The 25,743-nt window shown below is 42.0% G+C and overlaps 1 protein-coding gene across 3 annotated transcripts; it reads right to left on the bottom strand.

The window, feature by feature from the left end:
* Positions 1-833: 833 nt before the first annotated feature.
* Positions 834-16,437, bottom strand: SLAMF7 (SLAM family member 7). Of its 3 annotated transcripts, XM_077886548.1 has the most exons (7): positions 16,317-16,437; positions 6,958-7,290; positions 5,432-5,704; positions 5,101-5,220; positions 4,101-4,204; positions 2,618-2,680; positions 834-1,838 (listed from the first exon to the last, which is right to left on the bottom strand). In XM_077886548.1, the coding sequence occupies exons 1-7, from the start codon at positions 16,369-16,371 to the stop codon at positions 1,767-1,769; spliced, it is 1,020 nt and encodes a 339-aa protein (XP_077742674.1). In that variant the 5' UTR covers positions 16,372-16,437; the 3' UTR covers positions 834-1,766. The 3 variants fall into 3 exon arrangements, with proteins under 3 accessions (XP_077742674.1, XP_077742675.1, XP_077742676.1); XM_077886549.1 differs by lacking the exon at positions 4,101-4,204; XM_077886550.1 differs by lacking the exon at positions 6,958-7,290 and having other exon boundaries at positions 16,317-16,403.
* Positions 16,438-25,743: the final 9,306 nt, after the last annotated feature.

The following is a 25,743-nucleotide window of genomic DNA, read 5'->3' as shown; positions in this document are numbered from 1 at the left end:
TCGAGCTTTGAGCTCCCATATTCCTCATCCTCTGTGGTGGACGATAGGTGGTAGAGAGGGCACCACTTTTTTTTCTAGCCTTGGTCGCATACTGAAGTTTCTCTTTGCTTCAAATTTAACATTTGTAGAATGGACTTAAGTACCCAGACCAGCTTGCCCCACAGGAGTCATGTGAGGACCTACAGAGCAAAACTTTACTTCACATGAAAGCAGCCAGCCCAATGCAAGAGACTGTGGGATGTGAATGGGAGAGTGAGGGGTGTCTTAAGAAACTCATCTATTGTTGGGAGGTTCACCTCACTCAAGAAATCCCCACTCTCCTAGCCAATTATGCCCTGTTTCCGTGTTATCTCTGCTAATTCTTTGTAAAACTGGCCTTGCCCCAAATCCCTTGAGAAGTGTGCTCCACTGCTCCTGGGTCACTGTCCTCCCCTAATCCATGAGTTGTTTTCCTTTGAATAAAGGACTTCAAGCAAAACTGTTTTAGTTTTGTCATTTGACAGTTCACACTCCTCAGACCTGGAGCATCAGATCCCCTCCCAATATTTTCATTCAAGATGTGTCCAGAAACATATCAAGAGTAATCATCCTCCTTGCCATGTTTTTCATTTCATTAAAAAGGGAGGCAGAAGGATCCCTGGGTGGCGCAGCGGTTTGGTGCCTGCCTTTGGCCCAGGGCGCGATCCTGGAGACCCGGGATCGAGTCCCACATCGGGCTCCTGGTGCATGGAGCCTGCTTCTCCCTCTGCCTATGTCTCTCCCTCCCTCTCTTTCTCTCTCTGTGACTATCATAAATAAATAAAAAATAAAAAATAAAAAAATAAAAAGGGAGGCAGAGATTATGTCAGGTTTATTTGCCAGACTGACCTGGCCGAGATCTTCAATAAATATTAGGTGAACAGATTATGTGACTTTAAATATTTACACACAATCACCCCTATCTCCAAGTCTTTTATAATATATTCTAAAGGCGACATCTCCATTGAGATGTGGAGTTTCTCTATTGAGATGTGCTTCTGAACAAGCCCTAAGGCCCTGGCTTCTCACTTGCACTGCAGAGTGTAAGTAAAGCTGAGGCCGTGGTCCTTGTCTTCGGGCCAGGTACACTTCGGAGAATCCATCCAGCCAAACCCCATCTTCTACATGGCTTCTCTGTCCTTGGACACTTTGGCCCCCAGGTCCTATGGATCCATACCTGACTCTCTTGTTCTTGGGAATTTGTGGTCAGATCTGCTGCTAATGCCCACCGAAGTCATTCACAAGGAACTAATTTCATGAGAGCAGAGAGCACACCTGACCAAAACCAGCGTAAGCGCAGCACAGTGCCAGGCACATAGGTAATGAGTTGGTTAATGACTCCATTTCTGGTTGCTACCCCTGCTTCTTCTGGGAATGTCTGCCATTCCTATGTTCTCACCCTTTTGGCCACAAGACTCTTGGTCTAGTCCTGATCTCCAAGCCCTGGAATGGGAGCTGTCATTCGTATGATGGACAATGCATTGACATTTCAATAGAGATACTTTTAAGCCTCTTGCTTGGGATTGGATGATAAATTCCCAGTAACATTTCCAGGAAGGGATAGTTACACATATGGGGTTTGAGGAGATTTCTCAGGAGTCGATGGCATTAGGAACTCAAATATGAAGGAGTAGAGAGGAGAGTTATTCTGGAAGGAAGTCAGTGTTCTTCATTCTTCCTCAATATTTCTGGTCAATTCAGTGATTTTTTTTTTCCTTTGCGGGGAGGCAGAAGGGATGTACTGCTGTTTAGATGACGTTCTCATAGGCAAATGACTTTGGTGTGTCTGGTGATGTGGGGGGAGAGTGGGGTTTCTCCATCTGTTAGGCAGATATAAAGAGGCAAATTGCTGAGGTAGGAGGGCGCTGAATCCCACCAGGAGACCCTGCCACCCCAGACACCCTTCCTTGCCAAGGTCACCCATCTCAAACCTCTCACTGTAGAGAAACTATTACTTAAGGTTATACCACATCTGCTTGCTGAATGCTTAGTAAACTGAACTTTACTTCCAATTATCCTATTACTTTCCTACTATTATGCAAACTGCTTTGCTCATCTTCATCCTTTCTGACCCATTTGGGAGGGGAGATGGGAAGATACCATTGCTTCTGCCAAGTGTGATCTGTGAAGGAATAAGCTTTAAAGCTAGCACATTAGTAGCATAACCCGGGAGAGGTTGCAAACCAGATGTAACATAGTTAGACCAAAGAAAAGCAGCAGAAATCTCTCCTGCCTCCAGCTTACTGGTGGCTCAGAAGCAAGCTGGAGTTGTCTCCCTGGCAATCCTCCTCTCTGAGGCTCAAGCCTTGGACTTTCCTCCATCCAAATCCTCAGGATCCTGCTGATTTTCCTGATCATCCCTAGCTAGAACCTCTCTCCCTCTCTATTTGCTCCATATTACCGCATTCAACTCCTAAAACATAATTATCATTTATTCCATATATTCTGTGTAACCCTAAGCAAAGGGAATGGGATGTACTGGGGAAAATTTTTAATATCAGAGAATATGAAATCCCTGGGCCCCAACACATTTTCAGCTAAGCTTGCACCAGGAAGAGATGAGACAAGTAAGGTAAATCTCAGCTCTAAAGTTTCTTACCTTTGGGGGTATTTGCACAGAGAAATAAAGTGTATTTGCAGAATTTTCTTCTGGAATACAGTTCTATTAAAAAAAGAAAAAAGAAATCATAGGGTCATCTAGACAAGCCCAAAGAGACACCCAGAATCCAGAAAAGAGAAAGCATAGATGAGAGGATGGCCAAGGAGGAAGAGAGGTTCTGGGCCAGGAATGAGGACAGGGAGGGACTCTTGTTGGTGAGTGCTATCATAATGATTAAAACCTTTTTTTTCAAGAAGCAACTGCCTGATTTTTAAGCTGTGTTGTGTTTAAATAAATTTGAAAATGTCTAAGGTATAGAAGTCCCATGAGCTATGAGCAGCCTAAGGTGATTGGAGGATAATTTGAAGTAATATTGCTAATGTTGCAAGTAAGCTTTTCCTTTGACCTAAATGGCCCTCGGAGCAAATATGTGAAGATGACTGATGGGTCAAAACAACAAAACTACAATGACAGCAACAGCAAAAGCTCCTTCCAGGCTGGAGAAAAGTATCCTGGGTCCATGACGTTTTTTTCCTGAACATCCAGGATAGTTTTGTGGCCTCTTGGGAGTAGGTCTTGGGCAGAGAAGAAGGAGGATGGTGATAAAGCAATCCATTTTGACATAAGCCAGGCTGGGTGGAGCCCAGAGCAGTCTCCCCTGTGAGGCAGAAAGGAACTCTCAGGACACTAACAGCTTCAAAAGGAAGTGCAATGTCTCCTCTCAGAAAGGTTGTAGGTAAGCACAGGAAGATACAACCTGAGACACCAAGGGCTGCACTGAAGCTGGCTTGCTGAGGCCCCAAAGTGCTTTTATTTCTTCATTAAATGGGCCAGTGTAGAAAAGTGCTCTATGGCCTCTATGGAGCTAGCCCGGCTGGGGCTACTGTGATTCCTGGGGGGCCTTTTGAAGTTGTCTGCCTAGGTCATGTCTCCAAATTGTCTTATTATTTGGGTTTCTTTAAACTTATGATCTTCTTTTCAAAGAGTTTCCTTTGAGTTGACCATGTGTTTGCTTGTTTCAGCTTGGTGTCCCGCACCTAGAAAGCCTTGATTGTGGGCCTAAAGCAACCGTGGGCCCCAGAAACGTCTCCTGATGGAAAAGGCATCTCCACAGCCAGTGGTCTGACACCATAACTCAAACATGAGGCCAAAGTCACACTTCTCTACCTGCTGTCCTTTGCAAAAGGAGTTTGGCCTGTTGAGTGGCCCTTGTGAACTGCAGAGGGGAGAGGCCCATAGATTACCTTAGATAGATCCCAGGGTGAGCATTATTGGCTGGGTCAGACCCAGGGGCTCAGAACCAGAGGTCCCTGACTCTGGCACAGGAAAGTATCCATAAGGACTTGGGGAGACACAGATGTGTTGGATTTCAAGGGCTATACATCCTCATAATCCATGTTGCTCAAGTCCACAGAGAAATCTTAACTAAAGCAAGGAGGGTCTTAGGAAGATCAGGCCCCAGGAAAGATGGGAAAGGACTCACATTAACACAACTGATTGTGTCATACACTGGGGTCTCTCCAGAAGGGGGATAGTAGTTAAGAATTTCCTGATGAGTATCCATTCCCTTCTTCTCTTCAATGGACTCTGAAAACCAAGGTGGGAGAGAATCAGAGCTGGCCCTCCTCTGATTCACCACCTCCACCAGCCTACCCCCTGGAAGACCCACTTAGAATGACTGCCATGCTGGCTTCCCTACAACTGAAGGGTATTCTGGGACATGGGACTTTCAGGGCTACATGCAGGAAAATCCCACAATGAACTGGTTACCGTGGTTACTTCACTATCCAAATTCTGGGTGAAGGCAGACAAAAGGGGAAGCAGAGAAAGTCAGAAACACTTTCAGAGTGCTTTCAAGAGGGAGGAAAGATCTTAACAACTGCAATTTATATGCAACTGGTGCTTAGGTCCCTTCACAACACCTCATATGGACAGTATTGGGGGAACTTGAGAAGACAAATCAACAGGGATGTGGAGCATGGGGTTTGGCATGGAGAGACAGACAGGCCTGTTCAGGAGGAATGTGTCTAGACTGAGGTGGGAAGTAAAGAGACGTCTCTGGAATTTATTCAGTGAGGAGGACTGGGTCTGGTTTGAGGGCTCTGACAGGGCAATTGGAAGGGCTGGCTGGAGTGTGTTGGTCTCTGGGACCTCAGAGTTGGAGGCCCTTGTCTCCCGGGTCAGAGGGGCAGTCAGCAGTGTAGGGCTTGTGTCAACAGGAGGACCACAACTTCCCTCTGGGGGAAGGGGAGGGGTGGGCACTGGAGAGGGAACTGGGAGGACTTCGGACTTAGAAGAGAAGCACTCCCTTACTCCAGAATTAAGGAGTCAGGATGACTGTGCTTTCCTTGAGGACAGAGAGTGTGGCCGCTTCACTTAGTGCCTCGTACCAGGACGGGCACACAGTTCAACGTGTATTTGTTGAATAGATGAGGGAACAAATGCATGAATGAGGCTGAAAGCAAAAATAGTGCATGCTCTACCTTTTCTTCTTTCTCTCCGCATAAACAGAATAAATGGCACCAGGGTAAAGGCAGTGACCATGAAGAGCAACGCCCCCAGGAAGTACAGGACCACGGAGGATTCGGAGTCATCAGCAGCACCTTTAAAGAGAGAATCGGTGGAGGCACAGGGATGGGAGAGGAATCAGCTAGGGAAGACGACCCAACTATTGGAGCAACTGCCACCATCCTCCCAATGGGGTGACTTCCCAGGGGCCTCCAGGTTTCATGGGCTGTTCCGATGGGGACCAGCAGCTGGAGAAGGTATAGGTCTTGAGACAGAGGCCCCTGGAGAAAGAGAGGAGACAGTCACCTTCACAGAGCTTCCAGGCAAAGACAGGATTTGAAGAATTGCTGCTGATGGGGTTCCTGGCCACGCAGATGAAGGTCATGCCCCCTTTCCCCAGCCTCCAGGATATGGGGAGGATGGAGCCATTATAGGACTTATTGGTTGCCTGCCCCAGGGACTCCCAGCTGTAGGTCACATCCTCTCCTCCCTGGTCCACGAAGCAGGTCAAATTAGTCACACAGGTGCCATTCTCTTTGTTCTGCAGACCCATGGTAACCTTGGGCTTTGATAGGTGCTCTGCAAGAGAAATGGACAACCGAGAGTAGAAATTATGCTGCTTCTGAATTATTCTTGTACACCTTAGACCTGGGGTGCAGAATCTCTGGGGTGCTCCAGAGTGGAGAGGAAGCAGCAATTCATAGCAGAATTCTCATTCTTATCTGGGAAGCGGAACTGTCTAGGTCTACCTTCCCACAGCTATATAAAAGTATTAATAATAGCAATAGAAATAATGATAATGCAACAAGAACACAGCTGCCATTTTCGAAGCAAAGCTATATGGCCAGCCTCGTGCTAGATGTATTTTAAATGGGAGCTAATTTTATGTTTTTTAGACGCTCCCTAGTCTTATGTCTGCAGGCTTCCTTGAAGAGACTTTCACTTTATGCTCCAGGAGCGAATAGCGTGGGGATAATATTTCTGATCCTCCTCTGCTCATTTTTCTCCCCGAGAGGATGAGCAATTGGTTCATGGATGAGATGGTGAGAATCTGACATCCAACATCATTTCATTACTACATTTCTCTTTACTTTGAGCTCTTAAGATTGCCGTTTAAGTGTGATTTGCCCTTTCGCTCTCCCCTGCCTCGGTTGACTGCATAATGCCTGCTCTCTGTTCCTTTCAACATGTCTATGTGGAGGACACACCTGGTCCAGGTACATGGCCCACCTCTTAAGGGCAAACCTGGAGGCCCATCTCTGCGTGTCCCTGATCCTGCATCTCAGTTATTTTTATAACTTGTTGAGTAATTGTTCATCTTCCCTGAATGGGCTCCAAGGTCTAGACTTGGGGGAAAATATTTCTCCTATCTAGTTTCACCAGAAAAAATAAAGATGATATTTTTATCTTCCTTTTGATTCTTGTGTGGATTTCTCAATTGGCTGGAAACTGTAGGGAAGGAGGTGTAATTGATGTTTACACACAATAATCGTTCTAAGGTAGGTATCCCCTTCCTCCTCATTACAGATAGGGAAACCAAGTTTCACAGAGCTTAAGTAGCCTGGCTAAGGCCATGCAGTCAGTAGGTGGAGAAGCCAGCATTTGACTTGTGTGATCTCTGCTTTCCCTTTCACCCATCCTCTGCACTACATTGCCTCTTGCAGAATAGGAAGGGGCCTTAGGGGTCAACTACATCTACTTCATCCACGCAGGAGTTCCCTCTTCCACATTCTTGCCAAGTCTCTATCCAACCTTTGTTGGACATCTCCAATATCAGAGTGTTTACCACTTTATGAAGGCAGTCATCCACCTTTGGAACTGATTCTGCTCACCATAGACACGCAGCCCATACCGCTGGCTGAAGGGCTCTTTGAAGGAAGAGCTGTATATCACCACGTAGTAGTCACCCGAGTCACTCTTATTCAGTTTGCTGAGCTTCAGGGAGTAGTTTCCATGTAGGAAATCCACCCTTTTCTTATTATGACTGTGGGTCACTATGACATTGGCTTGTCTGTCTGGCGTTCTTGGTTGTATGGTGATGAGGGGGGTTGTGTTGAAGGTCCAGACAATGCTGTCAATCTGAATTCCTGGGAGCGTCAGAGGGAAAGTCACAGACCCACCAAGGTCACCAACTAGCTCCTTCAGAGCTCCAGAGGTTACTGGCCCTGCAGACACAGAGAACCATAAAGTAAACCTAAGTCGCTGCCCTTGCCACCAAATTACTCACCTGCTTTGGGTCTTGGGAAGGTCCCAAGAAACTCTCTGGGGCCAACCCAACTAGCCCTTGGGAAGCCCTTTGAAACCTCACTCATGCAAAGGCATTGAAGTCAGAATGCTTTGCCTGAAAGGAGGAACTACAGGTGAACCCACCCCTTCCCAGAGACCTCAGGCTGGAAAGACCAAGCTCTGAGGTAGCTCATGAGGCCAGCTTCATCTTGGATAAGTTCCTCTTAGGGGACAAGTGGGGAGGTTTTCATCCAAATCCCCCTTTGGGACTCCAGATTGCTCCTGGGAGTGCTGATTTTTTTTGGGGGGGGAGTACTGATTTTGATGCAGATGAAGAAGCAGCAGCTTGTCTGTTAATGGGGGCAATGGTTCTCAATTAGAGATCAGGACACTGGGGAGGGAGCTCTAAGTTCCTAGTGATAAGAGCTTGGAAACTTACAGGTGTTTCATTTTCTGTTTTCTGATAAATTAGAGTGCATTTGAGATCATCCCTAAGTAAGGATTTCACTCACTGGAATTTCTGTGTCCTTTCTTAAGTGGAAAGCCAAAGCATGAGTTACTGGATGCTTTACAGTATGCCCAGACTGACTCATGATGCTTACCCCCAACTATTAGGAGTTGTAGTAGGGGTTCGCTTCGCTGAGAAATTTTTGTTTCACCACAATCTTAATTCACCTCAAAACGTACGATGTATAAACAACTGCCACTGGTTATGTGGTTCTGGGTGGAAAATAGTCAAGAATAGCTGTGGAAAAAGCTTCCAAGAGTAGCTCACAGAGCATTTCTAGTGAACAAATATAGGGAATGAATCTTCTACGTGTTAAGATCTGAGGGACAGACTCATGATAGCACAGAGCACAAAGGGAATTTAGATAGGGGCTAACAGCTTAAAGCATCTACTGTGATCTCATTTAACTTTTAAAACAATGCTTAGAGGTAGGAGTTTTAAAAACAAATATTCTCCTCTTACAGAACAGGAACCTGAGCCATAATGAGTTAAATGACTTGCTAAAAGTAATAGTCTAGTAAGAGGCAGAGGTCACATCAGTACCCATAGGATCGAGGCCTCATAGGTCATCACTTATAAATGAGAAAACCAAATAGCAGAGATTGAAAGAAAGTATTCAAGGATCAAAAATAGCGGCAAGACTAAAACCAGAACACATTTTATTTATTTATTCTTAAAAGTGTGCTCCATACAGGTACAAAACCCAGTTATTTCCCCTTCTACCTCTTAACATATGGGTCATGAGGAAATTTCTAAGAGCACAAAAATGAGGAAATAAAGAAAAAAAATTTTTAAGTCATTTCTACACCCAATGTGGGGCTCAAACTCATAACCCCGAGATCAAGAGTCACATGCTTTACCAACTGGGCCAGCCAGGGCCTTAGGAAAATCTTTTTAAAATCTAACAAAGTAACCAGGCTATCGGCTCCTGACAGTTGTATTGTAGTGAGGCAGCTGCTGGGCTGCGCCATGACTTTTGTAGGCTGTATTCACTTTTGCCTTAGTTGGCCCTTCATCCATAAAAAAATACTAAAAATTATATTTTATGACTGCACTGGTATAAAAATGGATATAGTGCCAGCTAGATTCATTATTACATATTATTATTATTACCATATTCATTTTTCTTCTGATTTTGAAAGAAATTCAAACTACTGTGGGCATTGTGCCTAACTGGCTCTGTGTGATTAACCAAGTATCCAGGTTCTATTTTGTGTCAAAGCTGGATCCGTTTATATATATATATATATAATATATATATATATATAATATATATATATGATTTTAAAAAAATTTTTATTTATTTATTCATGAGAGACACAGAGAGAGAGGCAGAGACACAGGCAGAGGGAGAAGTGGGCTCCATGCAGGGACCCCAACATGGGACTCGATCTGGGGTCTCCAGGATCACACCCTGGACTGAAGGCAGGTGCTAAACCGCTGAGCCACCAAGGCTGCCCTATATATATGATTTTAAAAAATTTATTTATTCATGAGAGACACACAGAGAGATAGAGTCAGAGACATAGGCAGAGGGAGAAGAAGGCTCATTGTGAGGAGCCTGATGTGTGACTCGATCCCAGGATCCCAGGATCACACTCTGAGCCAAAAGCAGATGCTCAACCACTGAGCCACCTAGGCGTCCCTATATATATATATATATATATATATATATATATATATATATATATTTAATTGAAGTATAGTTGACATACAATAATTATATTAGTTTTAGGTGTATGATATAGTAATTCAATAATTCCATACTTTATGCAGTGTTCACCATATAAGTGTAGTCACTGTCTGTCACCATACTACGTTATTAGAACATTACCGACTCTATTCTCTGTTCCTTACTTTTCATGTCTGTAACTTCTTTATCTCATAGCTGGAAGTTTGTACTTCTTCATCCTCTTCACCTATTTCACTCTTCACCCCCCTCACCCCTTCTTCCCTCTGGCAACCATCAATTTGTTTTCTGTATTTATGAGTCTATTTCTGTTTTTTGTTTGGTTGTTTGTTTTAGATTCCACATCCGAGTGAAATCATACTGTATTTGTCTTTCCCTGTCTGACTTATTTCACTTAGCATAAATACCCCGTGGGTCCATCCACGTTGTTGCAAATTGCAAGATTTCATTCCTCTTTGTGGCTGAGTAATATTCCATTGTGTGTCTAACCCACGTCTTCCTTATCCATTCATCTATTGATAGACACCTGGGCTGCTTCCATATCTTGGCTATTATAATAATGCTGCAGTAAACATAGAGATGCTTATATCTTTTGGACTTAGGGTCTTAATTTTCTTTGGGTAAATACCCAGTGGTGGAATTACTGGACCATATGGTATTTCTATTTTTATCTTTTTGAGGAAACTACATACTGATATCCACAGCGGCTGTACCAATTTACATTCCCACCAACAGTGAGCTAGGATTGCCTCTTCTCCATACCCTCACCAACATTTGTTATTGCTTGTCTTTTTGATATAGCCATTCTGACTGGTATGAAGCAATGTCTCATTGTGGTTGATTTGCATTTCCCTGGTAATTAGTGATGTTGAACATCTTTTCATGCATTTATCGCTCATCTCTAGACATAGAAATTTTCTTTGGAAAAATGTCTGTTCTGGTTCTCTACCCATTTTTAATTGGAGTATTTGTTTTTTTGGTGTTGTCTTACCATAATATTTTCTACCACCCTTGCACTGATGCAACTCATTCCTCTTCTAACAAAAGACAAACTCCTGTACTGTCCTATGCAGGAATCTAAAATTGCTTCACTAGGGATTTATTTTCATAGTTTCTGCTAAAACCCAGCTACCCTGGCAAGAGTTCCCAATATAGTTGCTATGTATTAGGGTTGAGTATATGCTAAACATTTATTATAAAGATTATGCCTAACACCTAAAGCAATCCTGAAAACTAGGAATTTTGATCCTTTTACACAGGGATCAACAACCTATATAGTCCATGGGTCAAATGTGGCCTGCTGCCTATTTTGTTAAATGAAGGTTTATTTGAATACAACCATGTTCTTTCTTTTAACCTTTTTAAAAGGTTTTAAAAATTATTTATTTATTTATTTATTTATTTATTTATTTATTTAATATAGAGACAGCTGGAGTGAGGAGGAGCAGAGGGGGAGGGAGAGGGACAAGCAGACTCTGTGCTGAGTGCAGAGCTTGATGTGGGGCTCCATCCCATGACCCTGAGATCATGACCCTAAGATCATGACCTGAGCTAAAACTAAGAGTAGGAGTCCCAATTGACTGAGCTACCCAGGTACCCTAGGACACAGATATGTTCTTTCATTTCTATATTATTTATTGTTGCTTTTCCACTACAAATGCTGAGTTGAATGGTTTCGACAGAGGTTATATTGCCTGCAAAGCTTAAAGTATTTACTATCTGACCCTTTACAACAAAAATTTGTTAACTTTTGATTTGATGAGGGATGCCTGGGTGGCTCAGCGATTAGGTGCCTGCCTTTGGCCCAGGACATGATCCTGGGGTCGTGGGATCGAGTCCCACGTTGGGCTTCCTGCATGGAGCCTGCTTCTCCCTCTGCCTGTGTCTCTGCCTCTCTCTCTCTGTGTCTCTCATGAATAAATAAATACAATCTTTAAAAAAAAAACCAAAACAACTTTTGATTTGATGAGAAAACTGAGATTCAAAAAAACCTAAATAACTTGTCCAAAGGCACAAAACTAGTAGGTGATGATTCAAAGATATAACCCAGTGTCACTCCAGCTCCAGAGCCTGGGGTCTTTCCACTATGGCTCACTTTGAGGGCCCCGGGGCATTTGTGCTAGCTCCATCCCTCTCTCTCACTCCTCTTCAGCAGCAAGGGCTCAGGTGTCAATTCTGAAGCCCTTGGGCCTTACAGAATGCAGTTTTCCCCTCATGTTCTTTGGTGACCTTCCTTCAAGCACAAGCTACTCTACTAGTGCCCCAGAGAAAGGGAATCTGATGCTACCAAATGTTGACCTAGTCCCTTGATTACAGTTTTGGAATTTTAACCAACTTTTTCTGCTAAATTTATCTCCAAAAGTACTGGCTTCCCCCCTGGGTAAATACCTTTCTTGGCAGCTGATTCCCGTTTTCAAACATTTCTGCCCCCTGCCCCCCATAATTTATCAGTCAGTGCATACATTCTTTGGATCCCTTGAGACTTTTTCCAGTCATTCTGTTAAGGAATCGGATTTTTCAAAAAGTTGCTCCCCAGCATCTCTAATACTAAAGCAGGATGGTTTCCAGTTGCTCTGTCTTTGATCATCTCAACAGCTATCAAAACAGACCCAGTACATGCTACAAAGTCAGTGTCAGTTTGAATTTCTGACTGATCAACTAATGTTTACATCCTTTTACTTCAACATAAGGTGAATAATTTGCAGTCTAATAAAGACTGGTTATCACTTGGCCCCAAAGAGGTGTAATCTTGGACTTTTAACACAAGGTTTGGGAAGATTGGGACACCTGAGGGGCTCAGCAGTTGAGCGTCTGCCTTCAGCTCAGGGCATGATCCCAGGGTCCTGGAATCGAGTTCCGCATGGGGCTCTCTGTGGAAAGCCTGCCATTCCCTCTATGTCTCTGCCCCTCTCTCTCTCTCTCTGTCTCTCATGAATAAGTAAATAAGATCTTTGGGAAAAAAAAAAAGGTTTGGAAGGTGTTTAAGCTGAAAAGATGATAGAGCTGCGAGGATGTGGCTTTAGCGTTACAGCGTGTGTGCACACACTTAGGCTAGGGGCAATCATTTTTTTCGCCCCTTCACACATATGGTGCTATATCCTCTGGGTGAATGTCAAGACAGAGGTGACTGTTAGAGGGATCTAGAAACAAGAGGCTTCTGTCCAAAGCTGAACTGAAGTTCCCCGCTCTGTGGCCTACATAGATCATCCTGTCTTCATTCAGTCATTCCTTCTGAATTGTGAGGAATTCACACAATTGATGAATTTTAAGAATTGATCTTGTTCCATATTTGTGCCAGGCACTGTCTAGGAGCTGAGGATATAACTAGGGAGCAACACCATCCTGATCCTGTACTCATGGAATTAGGAGATAGTCATTAAATAAGTGGCTGTATGGGTTATGAAAGGGGATGTAGTAGGCACTGGGGGAACCTACAATAGGGAGACTGAATACGAACCTTTGCCAGGATTTGGGGTGGATGAAAGTGTTTCAAGAAGTACAGAGCCTTCTGCCACACAGTAGGAAGTGGGAGGGGAGGGCTAGGAGCAGTGTTATGAGACAGGCCTTGAGAAGGCTTCTCATTTTTAATTCTCATTTCCCCAACGATGGCTAGAAGTGAGAAACAGAGATTTCCCGAGGCTTCTTTGGATGGCTTCTCAGCAGAATGGGCGTCTCAAAGGTGACCTGGAACTTAATGCCTCTAGACCAATCATTTACTGGCTAATTCAATGCAAAACACTATGTCCAATCACCATGCATGGTGAGATCTCTTGCAGCAAGTGTTCCCTGACAACTTGCTTTTGGAGGTGGAGGGAGCTGGAGCAGGAGACCCTCTGGCTTCCGTCCTGACCAAGACTCAGATATTTTGGCATCAAAAAGTCAACTGTAAGATGCTCTTCATAACAGGAAGGGAAACACAGCTCCTCCCCTTTGCCACCTCCTTTTCCTCTGGGTTATCACCTCCTCCTCTTCACCTGTTCCCCCACAAAATGCAAGAATTGAGTGGAGCAAAGGAGCCAAGTTAGGAGGATGGGACATCATTAGTACAGCCAGAATCAAGAGATGGTACCCAGGAGGAAGACTTCACGGTAGGGGAGGCTGTAAAGCTCACCTCCTGCTTGCCAGCCTGGTCCCCAAGCACCTCTACCAGGATGCAGTGCCTCCCTTAGAATGTACCAGCATATCATAGCATCTCATGGAATGAGATGGAAACCAGAGCATCTCAGAGCTGGGAGAGGTCTTAGGAACTACTTAGTCCCATCCCACTTCACAGGTGAGGAGACTGATGCTTCAAGGGTCACAGTGACATGCTCTAAGTCAGTGGAGCCAGGACTCCTAGGGCAGGGCTTCCCAACATATGCCCCCAACACCCCTGAAGCCTGTAGCACCACCTCAGTGTGTTTCTGAAGAGCTTAAAGAAAGTATTGGGGGCGAAGATGGGTGATGGGGTGGAGGCTCAGAGACTCTTTTTCCATCAAGGAGGCTCTGACTCTATACAGTAATTTACACATTTGATTCTGCATAAGATTTCATTTCATAAAAGCAAACTCCTGCTTGAGAAAGAAAAAAACAATTTTGGAGACTACTGCTTCTTACCCAATTTCCCCGTGACTAATGTACCATGGAGAGAGAATTTTAAATCAGCACCACGTCTGGTACACATGGAACAGAGGTTTGCAAACCTCTCGATATGCCATATGCCTTTGCAACACTCCAGCCCAGCCCTAATCCACCATGTTCATGTACAAGCTCCCAGTGCTCTGTCCCTCACTCATCTCCCTCTACTCCCTCTTGTCTCTTCTGGTCCTCTCAACACCTCCCCAGTACCTGCTCATCACTTTTTTTGTTCTCCTTTTATTGTCTCAACACCACTGCATCACTTGATCCTCACAAAAATCTGTGAGGAGGGGTGGGAAACACAGATTATTGTGCCTATTTTCCAGATGAGAAATAGAGGCTGCAAGAGCTTCTCTTTGGCCCTTCTGAACTCAGCCAAGGTGGTTCCCTGTTGGTATATCCACATCCTGGAGATGGAATGACCTGCTCTTCTTGGGCATTTTCAATCTGTAGTTACCTTGGTCTCAGGTAGCTGGAGAGGTAAAGAATGTCAACTAGCTTTCCTGAGGAAGATTCAGCCAAACTACACATTTACTGAATACTTCTCCAATATCAGGCATAGCATTAGTGAATTTGGTGTGATGGAAAGAACACTAGCTTTGGAAACTCAATCTCGGCTCTACTTTTTAGTGTCTGTATGATCTTGCCCAAGATACTTGACCTCTCAAGCACCAGTTTCTTTATGAAAGGATAATAATGTCTATCTTTATAGATGTAGACAAATGCCTTGGACATAGGCAGAACTTAAAACACATGATTATTACTATCCTATATGTCTCATTTAAAACATAGTAATTCTGGAACTTCATTTTCTGTTATGTGCTTGTGTGAACCAAGGATCAGAGGCTGAGTAACTTATCCTCCATAATAGCTACTGAGTCAAATCCAGGAGTCCTTGTTCAAGGCCAGCACTGCTTCCACTGCCCTGCCCATGGGAGGCTCTAGGACAGTCTTGGACTCCTTTCAGCCGTGGGAGGTGTACTTCACATGCTATCCACAGCCTTCTTGAGCAGAGCACACACACACCTACCCTGCTGCCCACAGTTTAGGTTTCAGGTAGGCACCTGGGGTTTTGAAAAGCACTGCTGTGTCCTTCCCATGTCACCTTCAAGTTCCACTTCTGATCACTGTTTCTATTCAGGGAGTGGTTTTTAAAATAAAAACCTCTAGGGCCACTTGCTTAGAACCAGGTTCTTCCTAAATACGCAAAACTCTTTTGCATTCAAGGAGGTTAAACAGTCTGCAGATGCTGAACCCTTGGTGAGGCCAGGTGGTGGGGGGTAAAGGACTGGGAGCGCTGGCTGACTATGTGGTCTTGGGCAGGTCAGTTGGGCAGGCTGAGGCACACATAAACATAGCAGCCAAGCCCTTAGAGGGAGACCTCATGGGTACCCCATGAGTTTGGTGACCAGAGAGATATTTCTAAATTATGGGGCTCCAGGTCCTTCCTGAGAACCCTGAGGAGAGTAAAACCTTCAAAGACTCGAATTCTTGTGACAGGAACAGAAGTCTTCATAGAAGACTATGAAGTCTTCAGTCCTTCATAGTATTAAAAATAAAATACCTACAATATGAGCAGGTTTTCTAAGTAGAGACTGATTGAATTATTTGGGTTAAGAGAGAAAATTCAAATGTTTCCTTCCATTAATATCCTTGTTATGCATAATCATCTAAATATATTTCTAATATATTTCTAAATATATACTTATATATACTTATAAATATGTTTAAGTATAAATATTTAAAATATAGGTATATATTTATAAATAAATAAATATATACCTGTATGATCTCAGTTTGATTTTAAAATAGTCCTCAAAGGGAAGGAAAGAGGAGGCCCAGGGAAGAAAGCATTCTTTATTTAATTGATAACAGGATCTAGATTAGAATACAGGTCTTTCTAATACCCAATACCCCTTCTTTCAGCCATTCCTTCCTGGGACAGTCGAAGGAGAGTGTATGCCTAGAGTTATTCATTCTTAGTATTTTCTTCCTTTCTTGTGATTTAGAGACCACTGATTATAGAAAGATATTAGATGAAGTAGCAGAGCTACCTGAGTTGGACCAGAGTCCCAGAGTAGACCCAGAAACCTAGAGGTATACATCAGGATAGGGAAGGCACTCAGGAGAATAGGAGGATCTGGACTCACCTGTGAGCTGGAAGAGGAGAAAGAAAATGGTGAAGTGCGCTGGGGGAACAAGCATGTTGTCCTCTAGATGTCTGTCACTAAAATGAACTATTTCCTTCTCGCAGTGCTCACATCCCTTCCCTTACCACTTGCAAGTGTAGGAGGAGTCATGAAAATGAGAAGTGTGAACAAACCATTTGTATTTTTTCCAATGCTTCTCTTACTTGCTAGTTTTTTTTTTTTTTTAAGATTTTATTTATTTATTCATGAGAAACAGAGAGGCAGAGACACAGGCAGAGGGAGAAGCAGACTCCATGAAAGGAGCTCGATGTGGGACTCCATCCCGGGTCTCCAGAATCCCACCCTGGGCTGAAGGCAGCGGTAAACTGCTGAGTCACTCAGGCTGCCCTTCTTACTTGCTAGTTGTAGGTGGTCAATAAGGGATGGAAAAATGAGTTGAATCTCAAAGGTGATGAAATACCTCATTTTACATATGAGGAATCATTGGCTCAGAGATGCTAGGAATTGACCAAGGCCATACGGTCAGTCTTTTCTGCTACATTATATGACCTCTCAGATCCTCAAAACATAGGAAATGTTAAAAAGAGAAGATTAGAAGGAGGAGGAAAGGGTAGCACTGGTGATCATAATATTTACTGAGTTTTGCTAAGTGGCAGGAGTATATGCATTCTTTTATTTATTCCTCATAACAACCCTGTGAAATACTACCATAATTCTTATTTCCCAGATGAGAAAATCAAGGCTTAGAGTATATTACAGCAAAATTAAAAACTTATTTTAACTAAATATGAGAGACAAAAAGTTAAGCCATATAGAGGGGAATGATATTTATAATACATTTATTCCACAAGAGTCTTATATCCATAATGCATAAAGAAGTCTTACTATTGGACACCTGTGTGGCTCAGTAGTTGAGCATCTACCTTTGTCTCAGGTCATGATCCCAGGATCCTAGGATTTAGCCCCACATCAGGCTTCCCATGGGAAGCTTGCTTCTCCCTCTGGCTGTGTCTCTGCCTCTCTCGGTCTCTCATGAATAAATAAATAAAACATTTTAAAAAAAGAAGACTTACCATCAATAAGAATTAGGCAGACAACACAAAAAACAAGAAACTGAAATAGGTATTTCATAAAAAAAGATATCCAAATGGAAATAAAGAGAAATTACTAGGAAAATGATGTCAGTAGGAATAGCTAAAAAGTCAATAGAGGCACTAAATGAATTCTAAAAAAAATTCTAATAATAACTTTTAAGAAGAAAAGAAAGGAAAAATGGTGACACCAAAAAGAGAGTAAGCAAAAACAGTAAAATGGTATACCTAAATTCAATTATATCAGTAATTACACTAAGTATAAATAGACTAAATATTCCAACTAAAAAGCAAAGATTTTTTAAATGAATAAGAAAACAAAATGAAATTATATGTTGTCTACAAGAAGTGAGCTTATAAATAAAGACACAGTTGGGGTGGAAAGTAAATGGATGGATATATAACATTCGGCCACTAGGCTTAAGAAAGCTGGACTAGCTTTATAGATATCAGATAAAGTAGACTTTAGGACAAAGTGATAAAGAGGGGCATAGTATATTGATAAAGGATCAATTTATTAGGAAGATATAACAATGATAAATGTGTATCACTAGTAATCACAAATCTTCAAAATACAAAAAGCAAAAAATTTCTCTGGGATAAATGCCCAGGAAATGATTGCTGAGTCGTACAGTAAATATATGTCTAATTTCTTAAGAAACTGCCAAACTATCTTCTAGAGTTGTAACATTTTATATTTCCACTAGTACTTTGTGACAGATTCAATTCTTCTATATCCCCAATAGCATTTGATATTATTACTATATTTTATTTTTTTTGAGATTTTATTTATTTATTCGTGAGAGACACAGAGAGAGAGGCAGAGACACAGGGCATAAGGAGAAGCAGGCTCCCTGTGGGGAGCTCATGCAGGACTCAATCCTAGGACCCCATGGTCACACCCTTAGCCAGAGGCAGATGCTCAACCACTGAGTCACCTAGGCGTCACCACAGTTACTTGTTGAAGCATTTTCATAATGGCTGCTTTAAAAATCCTGTCAGATAATTATGACATCTATCATATTGATTTAGATTTTTTTCATTCATGTTGATATTTTTATGGTTCTTGGTATGATGATTGATTTTTTGACACTGTAGTGGTGGAGGAGGATGAATTATTGCCATTGAGTGCTTATGAAAATACACTAGACCTTCTTCAACACCACCTCACGCAAGAAAAGGGGAGTAGTACCTCATTATTTCAGGGTAGAGGTGGACATTCAGTCTTCCCACTCAGCCTCTTCCACTGTCACTCCAGTGGGGAGGGTGGGATTCCTCCTTACAAGGGAGAGTGGAAGTCTAGATTTGCCACTTGGCCTTGTTGATAGAAAGGGATCCTACATTTTTCTGATGTTATTTGCCTGGAAGAGGGTGGTAATTGTCTAAATGCTTCTGTCTTGCTAGGCTGCGTATTTTCCAGTTCTTTACCAGGAGAGAGTAGATTTTTTTTCTCGGGATTGGCATTTTGGATTATAGTCTCATCACAGCCCAGGTTATAGAGGTGACAGAAAGGAAATCCAAGGAACTAACTGCTGCTATGTCATTCTTTGGATCTAGATGTCTCCAGTTGGCCTATTTTATTTTCAGCTTTTAGAATTAATCTTGTGGTTGTGTTTTATATATAAAGTCCAGTATTTTTATCTGTACTTTGTAGGGAAAATAAAGAGAAATGTGCCTACTTCATCTTTTCTGGAATGAGGAGTATGGTCTGGGTAGTGTCTTGGTCAAAGCAATGAGACAAGAGGGACACCTGGATGACTTGGCGGTTGAGCATCTGTTTTCAGCTCATGTCGTGATCCCAGGGTCCTGGGATTGAGTCCCACATCAGGCTTCCTGTGGGGAGCCTGCTCCTCCCTCTGCCTGTGTCTCTGCCTCTCTCTCTATGTCTCTCATGAATAAATTAAAAAAAAAATCTTAAAAAAAAAGAGACAAGAAAAATAAAATATATATGGATTAGAAAAAGAGAGACAAATTATCATTATTTTCTGATCATATCTGCTGAGATGGAAATTCAAAAGAATCTGCAAATTATGAGAACTAATAAGACAGTAAACAAGAACTCTAGTGGACAACCATTTTTTTCTTTTTTTTTTTTTTAATTTTTATTTATTTATGATAGTCACACACACAGAGAGAGAGAGAGGCAGAGACATAGGCAGAGGGAGAAGCAGGCTCCATGCACCAGGAGCCTGACATGGGATTCGATCCCGAGTCTCCAGGATTGCGCCCTGGGCCAAAGGCAGGTGCCAAACCGCTGCGCTATCCAGGGATCTCACAATCATTTTTTTCTAACTTGGCTTACAGGTTGACACCTGTTTACTAATATTGACCTAGTTTGATTAAGAGATAGAGAGGTATTTTTCCCAATGTTTTATCAGCAGAGTCAGTATAGAACATAAATATTGTGACTTCAAACCACTGATTTTTTCCACTATAAGGTATCAGCCATCTGTAAACCATACTACTATAAACGTGGCAATGGTAGAAACAGGAGGTTTGAAATGTTGTGATTTTGATTGCTGACATTCTTGGCAAACAGAATGAGGTTGGAGAAGAGGTGTTTTATAGAAACCTCCCCAGCCATTGCTTTGAAGCAGATGCTTCATTCTCATTTAGTTTGACTTTAGTGATTCCCGTCAGGCTTTCCTTTCCTAAAAACCCAAGCGAAGGATTCTGGGAAGATAGAGATATAAACTATTTTGATATGGGAAGGGGCTAAATTGGACAAATGACATCAGAGAAAAGTCCTGGGGCATCCCATCAAGACACATGTCGAAGAGAGAAACTGAAACTGAAAGCCTATGCCGAAACAAAGTAATTGTCTTTGTAACATAAAACATCAGGACCATTTCAGAATTATTTTGTCTTTTTAAGGATGTTTTGGCCCATGAGGCTCCATTCTCTCTTTGTTCTTTCTTCCCCAAGGCTTCTCATTTTCCTTTGCTTAGTGATGCAAATTTCCTCTATCTATAAATATTGAAAAGTCTCTGGGTTTAGTCCTTACACTTACTCATTTCTTTATCCCAATTCCTTAGTCAGCCTCGTTCAGTCTCTTGATTTGGAATACTGAATTTTGTTTTCAGCTCTGACCTCTTTCCTAAATTCGAGGCTTGTATATCCAGCCACCTACACAGCATCTCCATTTGAATGTATTACAGGCATCCAAAACTCCACATGTGCCAAATCAAACTCCTGCTTCCTTACCTTTTACCTCCTCCTCCGCTTGTCTTCTTTATTTCAGTAAATTGTAGCTCTAGTCATTAAGGTTTTCATGCCAGAAAATTGTAATTATCCTTGATTTACTTTCTCATATCTCTAATATCCTATTATATCTCATATCTCATGTATCAGCATATTCTATTGTCTCTACCTTGGAATATGCTCAGAACCTGACCCCTTTCCTATTACCCTTATCAATCTTCACCACTACCATCTCTTGCCAGCACTATTGCAATGGCTCTTTGACTAATATCCTTGCTTCTATCTTAGTCCCCTATAACCTATTCTTCACAGGCCACTAGAGAGATACTTAAAAAAAAAAAAAAGATTTTATTTATTTATTCATGAGAGAGAGAGGCAGAGGGAGAAGCAGGCTCTCTATGGGGAAGCAGGACTGGATCCTGGCACTCTGGGATCATGATCTGAGCCAAAGGCAGATGCTCAACCACTGAGCCACCCAAGTACCCTAGAGAGATACTTTTAACACATAAACTAAATCATGTTATTCCTCAGCTTGCCCGTTGTTTCTCTTATCACTTAGGATGAAATGCAAAGTACTTTCCAGGGCCTCCAACACTACAGGATCACTCTTAGCTACTTTTCTGATGTGATTTCCTAGCTCTTTCCCACCGTTGTGTTCCACACCTGTCACACCAGTCACCTCACTGTTCTTGAATACCCCAAGCATACCTTAAGTCCTTTGCACTACAGGAAAGCTCTTCCCTCAGATCTCCACATGGCTATCTCTTCCTTAAGATTTACTCAATGTTACTTATTAGAGGGGGCTCTCTTGTCCCCTCAGTAGAATATCACTCCCTGATCTTTTGCTTTTTATTCACTTACTTATTATTATTATTATTATTAATTATTATTATTATTATTATTTTCCATAGCATCTACCACGCTGAAATCGAAGAAACATAAGAAGAAAGACTTTGGGGCACCTGGATGGCTTAGTTGGTTAAGCATCTATCTGCCTTTGGCTTGGGTCATGATCCCAGAGTCCTGGGATTGAGCCCGTATCAGGCCCCCTGCTCGGGGTGGGGGGTGGGGGGTTCCTGCTTCTCCCTCTGCCCCTCCTGCTCCCTCTACTTGTGCTATCTCTTTCTCCCTGTGTCAAGTAAATATATAAAATCTAAAAAAAAAAAAAAAAAAAAAAGAAGAGAAAAAAGAAAGACTTTGTTTTGTTCACTACTTTATTCTCAGCAACTAGAACAGTGCCTGGTACATAGCAGATCCTCAACACATATATTGAATGAATGAATGATTGCCTTAAGTAATAAAAATTGAGTAGTTATGGATGATACCCATCATTCATTTTTTCTACTTGGAGAGGAAAACTGGGAGTAGAAAAGAGATAGGATTTTTTAGGGACTCAGGACTCCTTTTTCTATGAGAGTGGTATTGTGGCAGAGCAGAACGTGGGGGAAGATTCACAACTCTGGGGGGTGAAAGAAAATTTGTAAAGAAAATAATGCTCATATATTTCTGGGGGAAATCTGTGTCATCTCAAAGTGAGAAACGGTTGTTGCTTTAATCTGTGACAGCACTGTTATAATTCATCTAATCTTAGAAATATCTCTTTCAATAGTTATTTCTTTTTAAAAACACCTATAATTAGAGTATATTATGCAAAATGGCCAAATAGCAACCATAGCAGGCACTTTTCTTAAGATGTCATCTTGTGCTCAATTATCATTTAAATTTTTTTCTTTGTAAAATAATTAAGCATGATATTAAAATGTAAAATCGAGAAACTTAAAGTTTGAGCTTCATAAAACAAGTTTAGGAATACTCCATTGTCTTCAATGCTTTGGAAGACTTTGATAAGGATCGGCATTAATTCTTCAAATGTTTGGTAAAATTCACCAGTGAAACTATCTGTTCCTGGTCTTTTCTTTGTTGAGAGGTTTTTGATTATTGATTCAATCTCCTTTCTCATTATGGGTCTGTTCAAATTTTCTCTCTCTTCATGATTCGGTCTTCATAGGCTGCTTGTTTCTAGGAATATATCCATTTCTCCTAAGTTATCCAGTTTGTTGACATGTAATTATTCATTATAGTCTTTTATGATGCTTTCTTTGTATTTCTGTGGTGTCAGTTTAGTGTCTCCTTTTTCATTGGTTTTATTTATTTGAGTCTTCTTTTTTTTTTTTTTTTATTTTGGTCTAGGTGGTTTGCCACTTTTGTTTATCTTAGAGGAAAATGACATATTTACTGAAACATGAAAGAAATTTACTTCCTGAGACTAAAACATCATGGTCAGAGTTATAAACACTTCTAACTCAAATAATGGGAGGAGTAGAGGGTAAGTGAGAGAATAATCTGATAGCTGTGAATGCAATTTAATTCCTTCTAGTACATTCACAGAGAAGTAGAGAGCCACTGTTTTAACTCCTTTGTTATAAGTCCCCCACCTCTGATGGTTGAGCATCCCTGCAATTCTGGAAGGTCCCAAAGGGGAGAAGATGTTGGTACTTCTATCAACACTCCTTCGATCTCCAGAAAGGAACTGTGAATGTTGCCAACTGTGAAGTTAGGGCCAGTCCCTAGGAACTCCCTCATTTCTTACAAGTTTCTAATTGCAAGTTCAGGGGCTTCCCAAAACCACATTCAAATTAAAAAAAAAAAAGATTTTGTTTATTTTTGAGACAGAGAGAGAGAGAGAGAGAGAGAGAAAGAGAGAACACAAGCAGAGCGAGAAGCAGGGGGAGAACCACATTCAATTTCGATAATTCACTAGAAGGAGTCATAGAATTTACTAAAAGCCATTATACTCATGGTTATGGTTTTATTACAGGGAGAAGATGCGGATTAAAATCAGTCAAAGGAAGAGATGCATAAGGCAGAGTTCAGAGTGGTTTCAAATGCAGAGCTTAAGTTGTCCTCTGCCCATTGAGTCATAGACAGCATTAACTCATCCTGGCAATGTGCAGTATTGTCAGTCAGGGAGGCTTACTCAAAACTTGGTGTCCAGAGTCAGTATCGGGGCTTCATTATATGGGCACCCATATAGCTGATCTCAATTTTCAGCCTTTCAGGAAGTTAAGCTTAGATATATGACCCAAAGCCCCCACTCTGAATCACATTGTCACTGTTTGATTGGTGCAAGGCATCCAGACAAACACAGACATTTCTATCAGGCTTGATATTCCAAGGGTTTAGATATTACCTCCCACACTTGGGAGGAAAACATCCTTGGCCTGGCTTGCTTCTTAGAGAGATAAAGCCGTGTAGGGATGCCTGGGTGGCTCAGCGGTTGAGCGTCTGCCTTTGTTTGGCTCAGGGTGTGATCCTAGAGTTCCGGAATCGAGTCCCAAGTAGGGCTCGCTGAGAGGAGCCTGCTTCTCCCTCTGCCTGTGTCTCTGCCTCTCTGTCTGTGTCTCTCATGAATAAATAAATAAAATCTTTAAAAAAAAAAAGAGAGAGAGAAACTGAGATAAGGCCGTGTAGATCACACAATAGTGAGAGTGGAGTGAGCGCTGTCTTGAGACTCACTCTCCTGTGAGGGAGCAATATGTCCTGCAGGTAAATGGTGGTGATTCCCACAGTCAGACCTCTGAAACACAAGGACAACAATGCCTGTCTCCCAGAGTCCCTTCACGGAATAAATGAGATAATATGTGTCAAACCTCTTATCTAAAGTCTGACTCATGAGCTAGTTAGATGGTAGTCCTTCCCCCCCACCAAACTGTCATATCCTGTAATTTTCCCACAGTCTTCCTTATCTTCTGCCTTTTTAGAATAACTAATGATATTCTCTGCAGTTTGATTGTTTGGCATTCAGAACACATTGTCTTGTAGAATGTTATAACCTTGTCAGACTGTATCATCTACTTTCCTGTTCTCATAAAGCTGTTAGGTATGTTAGACAAGCATGCATGTACTTGACACTAACATATTGTCCCATTTAAACTTGGGGACACGCAATGGGTGGGAACTTGTGAACAAATTAATTCTGAATGGTTTTTAGGTTTGTCAGGTTTGAGGAAATGTACTCAAAGAATACTCTGATAGAGCCAATTCCCAGATAGTTGCAGTCTACCATCCATCCCAGGGGAAAAGATATTATCACAACTGGTCACATCCACGGGCTGATTATTTTCCAAATGTCATTTGGGCTTTTGCTATTTTGCTATGTTCCAAGTGTGTACATCAGGCAGGATGAGACATAAAACTATATTTGTTCTTTCAGTTACAATAGAAAGTGACTTTCAGTTACCATAAAAAGTGACCATAAATTACCATAGATGTATGTAAACACACAAATGGTGATCAGATTGCCAGAAAAGATGGGATGCCTTATCCAGTCAGAAGAGAAAGAAGGTAAAGAGTAAGCCAAGAAGAGAAAGATGGCCAAGATGTTTTGGTGAGAAATTAGGAAACAAATTGCACCTACACCACACAGAAGAAAAAGATAAATGGGCCATGGGTGGGAAGAACCCACTCCTCCCCCCATGTCTTCCGTTTACATTCACAGTGTCACCACACTCAACTCTTCTGATAGCAGCTATGTGGGAGTTTCCCCCAGGCCAACCAGTTCTCTGTGGTATCTGCTTGGTGTCCTACAATTAAATTCCACTCTGACACTAATTGGATGTAGTGCAGGCCCCACAGGTTCAAAGGCTCAGATCTCTGAGAATGCTCTCTACTTCTGATGCCAACTCTGAGTTCTCCTACTTCCTTAGGTTACCCATAGCTTCTATCCAGCTTGTCTACAAATTGGAGGTCCCAATGACCTTTCCCCATGAATTCAATTATTTGCTAGAAAGACTCCCAGCATTCAGGGAAACACGTTTATTAGTTGATTGTATAATAAATGATATGATAAAGGATAACGATGAGTAGCCAGATGAAGAGATATATTAGGCAAGGTCTGGGAGGGTCGTGCTCACCCCTTAGAGTTAAGGTGTATCACCAACCTAGAAGCTCCTGAAACCCCATACTATTGGGATTCTTATGGAGGTTTTATCACGTAGGCATAATCAGTTATTAACTAAATTTCCATTCCACTCCCACCCCTGGAGAATGGGAGATGGCATGGCTGAAAATTCCAAGCACCTTGGCTCAGTCTACAAAAAAAGCTCCAGATTTCTCAGTTTCCACAGTCTAAAAAC

The sequence above is a fragment of the Canis aureus genome, chromosome 38 (genome assembly GCF_053574225.1).
Source record: "Canis aureus isolate CA01 chromosome 38, VMU_Caureus_v.1.0, whole genome shotgun sequence".
NCBI classification, from domain to species: Eukaryota; Metazoa; Chordata; class Mammalia; order Carnivora; family Canidae; genus Canis; species Canis aureus.
The sequence above is the reverse complement of the archived record's forward strand: the minus strand, read 5'-3'. Positions and strand labels throughout refer to the sequence as shown.

Coding starts and splice junctions, on each gene's coding strand:
- SLAMF7 (XM_077886548.1), bottom strand. CDS start 16,371: ATGCTTGTTCCCCCAGCGCACTTCACCATTTTCTTTCTCCTCTTCCAG. Junction 7,291..16,316: donor TCTCCTCTTCCAGCTCACAG/GTGAGTCCAGAT, acceptor CTGTGTCTGCAG/GGCCAGTAACCTCTGGAGCT. Junction 5,705..6,957: donor GTATGGGCTGCGTGTCTATG/GTGAGCAGAATC, acceptor TTTCTCTTGCAG/AGCACCTATCAAAGCCCAAG.